The 13405-nt window shown below is 38.1% G+C and overlaps 1 protein-coding gene across 1 annotated transcript; it reads right to left on the bottom strand.

Moving 5' to 3' along the window:
* Positions 1-3462: 3462 nt before the first annotated feature.
* On the bottom strand, positions 3463-10709 carry fam83b (family with sequence similarity 83 member B). The gene is made up of 5 exons (XM_030747593.1): positions 10575-10709; positions 8318-8791; positions 7063-7227; positions 6461-6585; positions 3463-6172 (listed from the first exon to the last, which is right to left on the bottom strand). Exons 2-5 carry the CDS (start codon positions 8765-8767, stop codon positions 4183-4185), a joined length of 2730 nt encoding a protein of 909 aa, XP_030603453.1. The 5' UTR covers positions 8768-8791; positions 10575-10709; the 3' UTR covers positions 3463-4182.
* Between the last annotated feature and the right edge of the window lie 2696 nt (positions 10710-13405).

Here is a 13405-nt window from a genome sequence, read left to right as displayed (position 1 = left end):
CATATCAATGAGATGCAAAGACGTACTAACAACATCAGGATAGGGCTCAGAATAGGGAGCTGAAGGATATGCTTTTGTTGCTTGGTATATCCAAATAGTTCAGTTTCTCACTGCTCATGATTGCCATCAAAAGTGAGAGCATCTTTAGTGAATGGAGGAGCAGGAGGAGGAGGAGGATCTCTTATGGCTGTATTGCATCAGATATTGAGACTATTGTTAATAAGGTATTGTTTAGGCTTGTTTGTATTAAGATAGAGAGGAAGGGAGATCCAGGAACGATTTATTGGGTTATTTTTTAAATATGATGGCACAGAGTAACAGTTCTTCAGGAGCGGCAGATTTCTGTATCTGAAAATCACCTATGTGCAATACCGACCTGTTTGTTTCTTGCCAGCAGCAATTCTGTCACTCAGTCAGCATTGTCAGGGGAGTGCGGGTGTCTGCTAATTTGCTGCAGTAAGCTGCTGGTATATAACTCAGCACTTCCTTTTAACTGTTGCTAGAGCAGCGCTAGTGTTCATGGTGCGTTTAGATGCGGTTATGGCCAGTTTTGCCAGGTTGTTACAATTTAGATTAAGTTGGGCTGTGGTCAAATTAGAGAAAACACTAGTTATTGTGTAAGCTAAATAACTAAGCTATGTCACTGTGATTATCTATTATAAAATGATTATTTCTGATAACTAATTCAGGTGTTTGCAAGAAGTCAGTTTGGTACACAAAATTAAATTCATTTAGATTCAAATCTCTGAAAAAGATTGACTGAAGAAGATAGGACATGGTAGGATGACCTTGAGTTTTACTATATATATATATATATATACATATATATACACACACAGGTTTACAAATGGATTGAAAGCTCTTGGGATGAGTACTCTGTCTGAAGTGTGTATGGAAGGTCATAGCTAGATATATATTATTACAAGATATATCCAAGGAGTAATTTTGCTTGTTGGCCTTTATAGCTGGAGAAAACTGAATAAATCATTAGCCCTTGGGCACATGTGATTAAACCTTCTGTGACTGTTTACCAAGGAGTTCTCTTTTGTGTGTTATTAAACTGTAAAGTAAAAATTACCAAATGTAATGTACAAGAGAGAGCAACAGTGTCACTTACTGTAACCTCAGCACTAAGGGAATGATGACTGCAAGTGGTGTGTAATTCTGACAGACAAACAAACAAGGTTCCAAATGTATTTTGCTCAGATTTTAACCTGGATTTTTTACTGACAGGATACATTTTAAATCTGATCCCAAAGACTTCATATACAGTATTAAATGGACATAGAATGAGATGTAAGCACACCAGCTGGTCACTGTACTGCCCTTTTTGGGTTTTTTTGGTTTTTTTAGATGAATCTGAGGCCTGCACTGTGAAGCAAATGAAACATACGGAGGGAATCTTTCCTTTATCTGGCTTCAGTTACCCTAAAATTGGCAAAGTGGCTAAGTCGTAAGACAAAAATGGTTAACAAATAGGATTTCCCAATCTAGCTATGAACGCGTTCACAGGAAAGGGATGGCGTCTGTGTATGTGGCCAGTCTATAGCCACATATGTGAAACACAAAAGGGAGATGTCTTTCCGAGCCACTGTATTCAAATATGGTGGAACATGGCAGCTCCCACAAACCTACAACTGCTACTGTGTATCTTTAATGGATTAATTATAAGTTTATGAGAATGCATCAGTTTGTTGGAAGATGTGATTATGCACTGATCTATGTATATTTATGAGTATAATGTCCTTTTTATCTATTAAATAACCTAAAATTACTGACTGTACCTTTAAAGCAAAATGTACTTACCTCAGAAAGTGCACATCCTGCATTTTAGAGAGCTTTTAGTAGACTACAAGAAAGCTTTTCACATAAAGACCAGAAACATGAAAATATATCCCATGAGTTGCTTAGAATTTTTTTTTTATTCTACTCAAATGAGACATTACACAGAGAGACTTAATTTTATACTGAGAAAAAAAATCTAGAAATCAAACCTTTATTTAAACTCTTCCAAGGGTTTTCAGCCTTTATAACCTAAAATTGTCCTATAATTAAAAATTAAAACAGTCAAACTGAAGAACTACACAGATTATTTTCATTGTTGGTGGAGCCCTTTGGACACAAGCAAACAATGAAAGAAGAGATTGGTTGCAGCCTCATATAAGTATTGTTTTTCTGTCTTACCTTACTTTTATTTTTAGGTGACTATTTTTTTTCTTTGCTTACTCTTAATTACATGTTAAATTTAGTCTTTAATAAGGCTGACCAACTGCCTTTAACCACATCTGACAACAGAAAAAATGCAGGGACTGAACACATTAATTACTACAATTTTCTTTCTTGTTGTATTAAGAATTTCTAGCTGTGTAAATATCTTTTTTTTTTAAATAATAAAATAAAATACTTTAATGACTACTACAATAAAACAAAGCTTCACAGCTTGAATCATTTTCCAAAGACTCCAGTGTGGTGAGCTTCAAAGTAAACTGTAGACCTGAAGGTTCTTCCTTCACAGGAAGCTAATTTCCATATTTCACCCCCAACTTTTTACCAAGACGCTTGGTTAAAAGTTTAAGCAGCCTCCATTTGTGTAAGCTCTTACTATTTTTTCAGACTGTCTTTGTGGCGTGTCTAAAATGCTTCTCTTTGTCATTTCCATTCTTTCGCAACTCAAGAAGGCATAGTAATACCATGACATAAGCTCAGTAGGAAAAAAAGTTTCCACTTTTTTTCCTTTTTTTCTTTTTGGCTTGTGCGAGCACTACCAGGAGGTGGAATAGTAGTTCCCAACTGTTCCTAAATTTACAGCAATTCTTCTTTTTTACTGTTTCAAAGTGTAATTTGACTTGGTTTTGTTGTTGTTGTTGTTTGTTTGTTTGTTTGTTTGTTTGTTTGTTTGTTTGTTTGTTTGTTTGTTTTGGGGGGTTTTTTGTTTTGTTTTTTAGCTTAATTCTGGAAACAAAATCTGTCAAGAAGACAGAAACACAATATTCATCATATATAATTGGCACTTTTTTTTAATTAGGAGAACATGAATCTTCCTCTTCATTCCTGTTAATCTGACTGGAGTGAAATAAAGTGGGACTGCCAGGGCAAAAGCAGCATTAAAACAAAATTAACATTTAAACTGTCACTGAATTCTCAGTAATAAGATTAATTGTATAGAAATTATATTTGCATAATAAAAATGAGAGACGACTTTCCGCATTGTTTGCTGCAGTTTTAGCCTGAGGCAAAACTATTTTTCGGCTCGCTACACCATTATTTCCTGGATGCTTGTTGTGATGGAAATGTGTCTATCAACATCTATGAATCTATTAATAAATTTAATGTGAGAGTTGATTATTATCTATGGCAAGTCACAGAAATGTTGCTGCTCATCTTATTGTTGCTGTTTATTGACAACATGTTTGCTCACCCCCCCCCCCCCCCCCAAAAAAAAAAAAAAAAAATTGTGGTCTACACAGTAACACTCGTTGTATGCTCCCCACCAACCCCAACCACTCATAGTATAGAGCACAGCCAGAGTTTGTCATCACAATCTAATTAAGAAATCAATTTAGTGATGTAGAAACACATTGCCTAGAGACAGGCTTGCACCTTGAGTCAAGTATGGAGCATCGACTTTTGCCTTAAGCTACAAAACCCATTAAATAAAACAAACTCATGAAGTACATCTGTTAAAGGCAAAACCAAAATAAAGAAAGTCTTCATTTTTCTGAAAATATGATTAAAAATACAACATTTACAGCGGTTTTTGATCCTTTGATAGTAGTAACAGCACACTGGTATGTGTATACAGCTACACTTGCAGCAATACATTTTTTATATCTGTGATATTTTGAAACAACAAGATAATGCATCCCCAACAGCTTTCTTGCAGTGAATTTGTTGGGGGGAGTTTTACACCAGTAGAAGACAGACATAAAGGCAGCTTGACAATCGCATTTCAAAATTACACAATTAATATTATCACTGAGAATTCAGTGACATTTTAAATAACTTGCCATTCAGTGATAATCATCAGTGCACCTGATAAACAGAGCTTAAAATGTAAACTCTGCTAAAACACATTCTTAAGTAAACACAGCAAAGTGCAAAGCTACATAAACATTATCCATCACATGTGCATTAGTAATAAGTGACCTGTGTTGATTACGTGTAATGCTAAAGCACTTGTCACTACTTGTTCTTGTGTATAAGATTTCCCATTCTTTGAAAGAATTTCTCCAGCTTATTTTCATGGTGCCCTCTGGCAGCCCGGGTGATGTTGTGCTCAATAGCCACCTCGCTTTTAGGAAGGCTTTTGGATTTCTCCTGAGAGTGTTTGTTTCTGAAGCTGTTTGAAGGGACTTTCTTTTCAAAGGAGCAGAAAGGCTCAAATCGGCTGTACAGGCGATTCTCAGCTCCTCGCTCTTTGCTCCAGCTGCCTGCGTTAAATCCAGGTCTCACGTTTTTGTCAAGAACGCTGGGTTTCTTCTGTGTGGTGGTTTTGGGGAAAGAGCTCTGCAGAGTCTGTTGCTGTTCCTCAGTTTGGAATTGTGGTTTAGATGATTTTAGATCCTCCACCTTGTTCCTCTGGTGCTCAGACTGGGACCTGACAGGAATGCTTGTCTTTTGTGGGTGTCTTTGTTCTACAACTGACGTTTTCTCCTCATCCTCAGCAGTTATGGTGTCCGAGCTGTCCGCCGACGTGAGACTTGGTGTTTTTGTGTTCCTAACAGAATCCTCTTTTTTCTCTGGTATTTTCAGCAAAGACGTGGTTTTCTTAGAGCTCATTTTCAGTAACGGGGAAGAGCCCGTGCGGTTAGATTTATCTGTCAAATCCTTGCTTTTCACATCCAGGATTGCTGCAGACATAGTCCTGGCCAGTGGCTCATGCCAAATGTTACCACTGGGACTTTTTGTGCTTGTCATGCTCTTGACATCATGATGGGAGATAGATCTCTGATCTTCAGTCAGATTTGACCCATGCCCTGCGCTCTGTGCATTCATCCCCGCATTGCTTTGGTCTACTTGCATCCTTGCAAAAGCACCATACATGTGATTTGATGATTCGTGTGTGCTTGATCTTGGATCTGCCACACTATGCCTTTTGCCCCAACTGTCACTGAGAATATTAGGGTTTGTGATTATCTGTCCGCCTCTAGCTTGGCCTAGGTTGGCATATGAATGGTAAGAGTTTCTACCTGCATCATAGCCTGCATTGTTGGGGAAATCATTTGAAAGCAGCACACTTTGTCTCTGAAACATAAGTGCTTCATTTTTTAGTCTATTGTCAACTGCTCCTGTTGGATTCCATTGCATGGATGAGTAATGCAAAGCATTATTGTGAGCTGCATAGGGGCCAACACTAGTAGAAGTGTTTACATATCTGTTTGGCTCCAGTTGTTCTGGTGTTGGCCTGAGTGCAAGAGAGGACCTCATCCTTCCCTGCATGAAGTTAGCGTGTTCCCCTGGTTCAAACTGGTCTAAATAATCACTGGAGTCCCCAAATGGGACATCAGGATTGTTAAGGTATGACTCAATCCTCCATGTACGCATAAAGGACTTGGACGATTTCTCCAATGTTGGCAAGTTCTGTTGCATGGATAGAACTTGTTTGTCACTTCCGTTGTAAGACTGACGGAAGTTTTGACCTCTGTACATCTGTGGCACTTGTAAATAATTGTCCATAGCGTAGTTGGTTGTTACATTTCCTGGATCTCTAGAGATATTCCAGTTGCTTCCTCTGGCCCTGGTGTTCTGTGGGATGTATCCATCTTGTCTCTCCCCAGCATAGCTGTGTCTTTTCAAGAAGTTCATTTCCTCCACAGATTGAAATTCATGAACACCAAAGCCATTTTCCATCAAGGGCCTATGTGTGTTCTCTTCCTCTTCAAACAGCCTCTCTTCATAATCCCTCGGCATAAGGTTCCTCTCACAAGTCTTCCGATAGACTGTGTCCAGACTGTGCCTCAACTTATCCCTCCGCACAAGTTTTGGGGCCGAATGAGATTTTGGTAAAATCTGTGGCCCATGTGGTTGAAGCAGACCCTCCGGAGGACACAGTTCGGGTGGCACAGTCGATCGGGCGTAGAGGGTACGAAACTCCTCGTCATAGGACTTCACGAGATGGCCTGTGATGAGCTGAACCATGCTCAGATTGATCTTCTCAAAGGACCAAGTGAAACTGTAAGCAAACATGAAAGCATATTAATTTAACACGATGTGTGGTGTAATTCTCTCAAAATGTTGCCTCAGTTTTACAGCTTAAACATGTTATCCATGAAGGATAAAAAAACAAAAGAGACACAATAAAGTGCTGTCACATTTTCTAGAAATTTTTTATATTAGTAAACAGTCACCAACTCTGACAGCAATTCTTTTAAACAGCCGGAACAAATGTAATGCTAAAAGCATTTGGTGCACACATCAGTGGTTTCAACCACAGCTCCACTTCTACTGCAGTTTTATTTACCTGTATGAGCCATAAATTGCTGTGTGACAGTCAGCTAAAAGAAACTTCTGCTCCATTGCTCCATGAAATTTAGCTCCTGACCGACAGCGGTAATCCTGACCTTTCACGGTGCGCACCCTCATGTTCTGTAGTCAGAGCAGTGAAAGAAGGGCATCAGAACAAATCTATCACTGTCAAATTCTACAGGAGGTAATAATATGTCAGAGAAAATAAACATCTGATAAAGGCAAATGAACTGTGCAGAAAACATCATTCTGACATTTTGTCTTCTAGTTGTTATTGTTGTTGGCATGTAATTTGTGTTTGGGAGAAACTTTGAAGGTGTGTTTGAGCCTTTTAAATCCCTTGACACTAATGACAACTCCACCCAAAAAAACAGGAGTAACCAGCTCTACTAATAATCAAGACTTTACAGTTAAGGTTTACTTGAAAATAGTAATAGTAAAAGAAAAAAAATCTCACATTGTATGCCAATGAACACAATTATTTGAATTATGTTTTTTGTTTCAAACATTTCCTTTATAAAAGCACCTAGCATTATTGGGAGAATTAGGAAAAACACACTGAGAACATCAAATATACTCATTAAATCCTAAACTTACTCTGAGCTGTTGAAATTTTACATCTTGATTTTCTGCCATCGTCAGGAAACTTTTCAAATGGTAGTCATCCAAAAGAACATAGACGGGGACTCCTCGTATAGAAGCATCGACAATTTCTTTGAATATATCCACATCGGTGAATCTGTCCATCACAATGGCAATGACCTGTAAGGGCAAAGTGAATATTTCATGGCTAATCAACAGTGAATAGTAAATCAATCTTACAGCTACATTAGAAGCTGATGAATAGTAAGTTGCCATAAATGAGAAGCAGATTAGTCATTTGTGGATAAAGTCACCAGCATGATTCTACGCTGACTGATGCTGAGGGAATCTGTAAGCGTGTATCTATAATCAATACATTTATTGATCCCAAATCCATTTCAGTCACTCATGGAACATTTTTGTGAGTGGGATCAAACTAGAGTCTTTTCTCTTCAGTCTTTGATTTCACTTCAGGTTCAGTGAGGCCGAATAAAAGGTTCTTAATGATAATGTCAAAGGTGAAAATCCTGACTGTTTTAAAATAGCACGTCACACTGAGTTACCGTAGCATGTAATGAACCTCCAGTACCAGTCAAAAGTTTAGACACACTTACCCATTCATATGAATGTACATGGGACTATATTGAATGTTGCCATAATAAATTTGTGTTCATCTTTTAGGACTTTTATGTCTGTCTCTCAGATGAGCAATAAGAAGAATCTCTGTGATGAATGGACTGTATGTGATCTCCAGTGCACATTCAAATATGCACTGTTTAAAAATTCAAAACTTCTGTTTCAACAGGAATGAGATATTGCAGCTGCTGTGTTTTATTAAAGATTTATTCCAATTTAGTTTCTTTACACTTCACTCGCATTGAAACTGTGGGCAAGGTCTCTTAAGCTCTTTGTGAGCGGTCGGAAACAGTCAGATGAATTTGTGTTGAGCCTGTCCTGCTATTTTTTTGCTGGTTTAATTAACAGCCAGCTCAGCAAAAACAGTTTCAGAAAAGTAACTGTCTACTAAGCACAATTCCGAGAAGCAAAACTAGTTAAAGCTAATTTCTGGTGTAAACTGTTTGTTATAATGTCGGGAAATTACTGTAAGAATGGCTCACACACTCATTTCTCATGATGGTGAGTTGCAGAACCAGATTTTGGCCCCAGCAGACACTCCTTTCCCCTGAAGGAAAAAGGTGGTTCTGACATGGCTGTGTGATCAATGCGTGTGTGTCTGTCTCAACCTATTGTTACATGTAGTTCCGATTACCTGTCTTGCATCTTGAATATGCTTCCGGATCACTTCTTTGATTGTTGGGCTGTTTTGTCTCGGGGGATGAAACAACAGATCTATATTGGTCTGCAGCATTTCATGCAAGACCTCCGGCCACCCTAAGTCCAAATCTGGGGTGTCCACATCTGAGTGGATGGGCCAGTACGTCCCGGAGGATGATTGGGTTTCTGATGGAGCATTGATTTCCTCTGTGTGGGTTTGAGGTGGGAGGTGTTGCACGTTTTGACTGATGAAGTGCAGCTCATCCTCAGAAAGAAAGCTCCCGATCCGTTCTCCTTTAAGGAACTCCAGGTAACCGTCTCTGCCACCGCTCACCAGGCGATCGAGTGCCAAGCGATATGACTCCTTATAGTGAGGCTGAATGAAATCCTCTGATTTGAATTCACCTCTCAAGGATGACAACAGGGAAAATTCTGGAGACTCCATGGCTCCAGACTTTTTCAGCAGGACCTGTAATAGATAAAGGAAATCAGTGACATAATGTCAGAGGATCAGAGAGCAAAGAGTGCAACAGGGTGGCAATGTAAATGTAATGCAATACATAGTATTGTTAGTTAGTTAGTTAATGTTATTATTAAAATGTGATACAATATGCATGCAAAAGTCACACAGTGCATTATAGATAATGATCTTTACACTATATACACAGAATTATTTAATACACCGTATAGTTCATGAGGTGATGACGATGTTAAAACACATGCATGTTTAAAGATTTATTTTTGGCATTTTCAAGCCTTTGTTACATAATGCAGTATCCAGTGTACATGGTGTTCAACACATGTATGGTTTTAATAGCGTGTTCAGCCCCTCATCTGTCTCATTGCCAGAAGTATGGCAGTTTGCCTCGCGAACAAATATTCAGATATTTACTGAACTGTTTCAAAATCTGACAGACTTCCTGATACAGAGTGACAGATTTTCACTACAAAACTGAAATGTAAATAAAACCAACCTGTTTTAACTTTTGGCTTTTTGAAGATCCAGAATGGTTGGTTGGTTATAAAGGTGTAGCTGTTTTTCACCTGACAGTAAGGTGAATTCACTGCTGGAAAAAGAAGTGAGGGGCTCTACAGTGTGATGGCTACTGAATAGCTAACCAGCATTTCCTGAATATGCACTCAATAATAAAATATTATGAGTTACTAGAGAAGAGGGTGGTAAATGTCTCATGCTTCAACATGCCCTTATTGTATAGGTTTTGATTAACTTGACACAAAATGAAACAGCTAAACCAGGAACTAATTGATAATTCACTGTTGCTTTATTTGGTTTTTAGTTTTTTCTCTTTTGTGTACTTTACTAAATCTAGTCAGTGTTTTACAGTTATTATGGTTTCAAAAGCAGTTTCATGCTCATTACTATATTTTTACGGGAATCCTGCGTATAACACCATACCTGCTATTTCCATGTTTATGCGTGAATCTCTTAAACAGGAATGCCCTTTTGCACCTTCAGAGTAAAGACTGATATGGATAAATGCAACGTTTGTTGAGAAGTAAACAGCTTAAACCTTTAACCAGGTTTACAACAGTAAATAAATAAAACAAACAGCCTGTAACGTTTAAGTCCACAGTTTTCAATAATTCAGGTGATCCAGGTGATTCCCTGCTCCATCTGACATTATAAATCCAAGTAAGCCTCAATAGATGAAAGCAAACATTTGTGGCAGTTAAACAGAATGTAAACATTCAAGATTTTTCACTTTAGTTGGCATTAAATGTGAGCTAAGCGTAGTGTAATTTACACGCCCGTTTGAGAAAGTCTGAATTGAAATTTTACTTTCACTGCTGATTTTATGCAGGGCATGAACCACGCACTGCATGCAGATTACCTTAAGTTCAGCTGTCCCTTCTATCTATTTTCAGGCAACTTTTAGGCTTTCTTGATTATTCTGTGTTCATATTTATGCAGTCATTTACATTTTGAGCAGGATTTTAGTTATCAAAGATCCTTCGGGTGCTTAGATCGGCTGTGCTGCTTTCACAGTAAACAGAAATGCCAACAGGCTGAGCAGCGGTTATCACAACATATTTAATCATAAGCTACACACAGGAACAACAACCTGTGTATTAAATTTCATCTCAAACCTCCCACTGTTCATTCATTTGAAAGTGAGGGATCTGATATTCTTACAGAACTGCTGCCGCTTGCTGAGTGCCTCTCAGAGGCTTCAAGAGCACAGTGAGCTAGTCATAACAATCTTATCTTATACTCAATAAGAGTGACTTACATTTAGATTGCTGACTTTGTGAAAATCCTCTTGACTGCTCCCAGAATATCCCTCTTACATTTGCATAATTTCAACTTATGTTCGATATTTAGAGAGACTCCTGTGCGTCTACTAAAAAAGACAAAGAGGCGGAGGTGTCTCAACATGATAAGCAGTCTGCAGGTGGAGGGTGTGGATTCTAGTTTTGACATGCAAATTCTCAGGCTTGAAACTTGTTCACAGGCAGCCATAAACCTGTTTCAGACATATACTGTAGCCACTCCCCTTCTGTCTCTGGGTACAGAGTTCAGAATGACGAAAATCGGCGTAATGACAGACATAAAGAGGCTTTGTTAAATACTGTAGGAACAGTGGCGGCCGACTCCTCAAAGACAATAAATTCATGATTTTTACAGGATCCCTATTTTTCTTGTTTTGTATGAGCAGCAACATGGGGTTTAAAACAACATTTCAAATATGGTATGAAGTAATTTTCCTACAGTTGACTCCTGCAAACCCATGTGAACATAAACCAGGATGATTACTCATATTTATCTCAACTCCAGTGTGTCTGAAATATCAGGGTGGAGCTACCCAAACTAAATTTGCTGACATATGTGACATTCTTTGTCCTTTCTGGTCAGCACTCGGTAAGAAAAGAGGTTATTAAGCAACAATCACTAAAACTTTTTTTTTTTTTTTTTTAAATAAACAGCTCTAAAGGACAACAGCACAAACAGCCAGTTTAACTTTGTTCAAGGGCTGGGTCACCTAGAAAGAACAAGTGTCTAATATAAACAAAACTTCCCTAAAAGATGAAGATGTTTGTTGCATTTGCAAACATTTAGTACAGTTAGACAGTTCGGGTGTGTGTCAGACTGTGAGACATTTATACTCTGTTCCACATCAATTTACAGTGTATACTGTGAGATTGAGGATTAGAGACTAACTGAAAAATTCTTTCACTCTAAGCATACTGTCTATGCAAGAATACCCTATGCAAGATTATGGATAGTACAGTTTCAGTTTATTCCCTTTATTTGTTTTGTATACTGACTATTAAACTTTAATGGCCCAACGTGACAAGAAGCATCTTTTAACCTCCCTCTGGCTGAGAGTCATTAACCTCTTCAGGCATTTTTCAGGTCAGTCCAGGTTTACATATTAGCTATCTAGAGGGCTTTAACAACAATTGATTAACTAACACAACAGGACACCGACTGAAATAAGCATGAAGCCTGTGCTTATAGAAGGACACTCCCCTCCAATCTGCAGCTTCACTTTGTTTAATCCCTGTGTCAGCCATCATGACACCCTGGAAAATTTTTTTTTAAAAACATCTGACAATACTACAAGTCCAGCAGAGTGAAAAGATTAAAATGACTGCTTGTTATGTTTTCAGCTTTCACAGTGCTCTAAATCAGGAGAAATATTAGACTCTGAGATTAAAGAATGGCATAACTGCACTGTTGGTCACATTAGTGTTAAAAGTATTAATCGACTATTATTTTTCCTAGATCTTTTTGTTCTGTGCATACATTTCTTGTAACCAATAATTAAATCTGTTTTAAGCAAGCTATTCCCAATAATATGGCTAATATTATGGCCTAATAATATAGCTACATAAAAATCAACTTCTTTTAGTGTCTTCCCTTTCTGTTCTAATGCATGTCTATCATCAAGATAACATCAGGAAATGAAAGAACTGCTCTCATGATATGAGTATTATTTCAACAGGACTATTTGTAAAAGCTCTGATCTGATTACGTTACCGGTCTTGCCCTCAAATTTCCAAATTACTCATCTCGTCAGATTTTGCGGGACTTGCATGCCTATGGAAAAAAAAATTATATTTTGACATTCATTACATGAAACATTAACATGTTAACACTTCTCCTTTATTAGGGCTCACACACCTGTGGTAGTTCACCAGAATTTTGCCTGGAAAAAAAAAAAAAAAAACATGAATAACAAGATAACCAAACCATTGTTCAGCTCTGTCTTGAGTCTGGGTGTGTGTGCAGGGAGTTTCTTCTCCTGAAGCGGCCTCCCTCTGAGTCACCTTTTGTGACACCCAATCTCTGTCGTCATGGTCAGTTCCTAAGGCTGTTCTCAGCTTTTGCCGGCAAGTCTGAGCAAGAGCTACGTTGTTATGTCGCTGTGCAGCGCCAGGAATCAGTTAACTACAACACGGACATTTTGATAAACATCAGTACTGGAGCGAGAAACTTATCATTGTGTACACTTAAAACAAATGAAGGACTGGATTAGTTTCAGAGGCTTTCAGCAATCCTGTTGTATTCCTATGGCTTTGTGTTCTTCTTGTATTTAACTGTGAAAAAAAACAGGAAATGTTATGAGTAGTTTTCCATGTTCAGATATGTCCTAAATCTTCCATGACCTATTCTTAGAACGTCTCATTGCATCATTTAAATGAATACTGCAGAAAATGATAATAATGTAATTAGTGCAATAGCATGTTTACATAAAAGGTGAAATCAAGGTTTTCAGCTGGTGTAAATTACAGGTGTAATTATACATGCAGGATTTGTGTCTCTGCAAGAGGTGCACATTTAAACACAGGAGGAAGTGTTGTTTAACCACTTTAGCACAGAAGCTTGATCACACTGTGTTTAGTGGGTCGGATGTGTGGGATTTTACGTTAATGCAGAGACCACACTAATCAAACATCACTGCTAAGTTAACAATGGCTTCAGGTATCGCATGGAAAAATATAGATGTTGGAACTGCATCCAGACAGTGGACAGGTTGTTTATAGTCACTCATTATCAGCATCTGTGGGTAAACACTTTCTTTCCTGTCCTGGCTTTATGGTTCAACAGTCAGCCAGA

The sequence above is a fragment of the Archocentrus centrarchus genome, chromosome 15, assembly GCF_007364275.1.
Source record: "Archocentrus centrarchus isolate MPI-CPG fArcCen1 chromosome 15, fArcCen1, whole genome shotgun sequence".
NCBI lineage: Eukaryota > Metazoa > Chordata > Actinopteri > Cichliformes > Cichlidae > Archocentrus > Archocentrus centrarchus.
The sequence above is the reverse complement of the archived record's forward strand: the minus strand, read 5'-3'. Positions and strand labels throughout refer to the sequence as shown.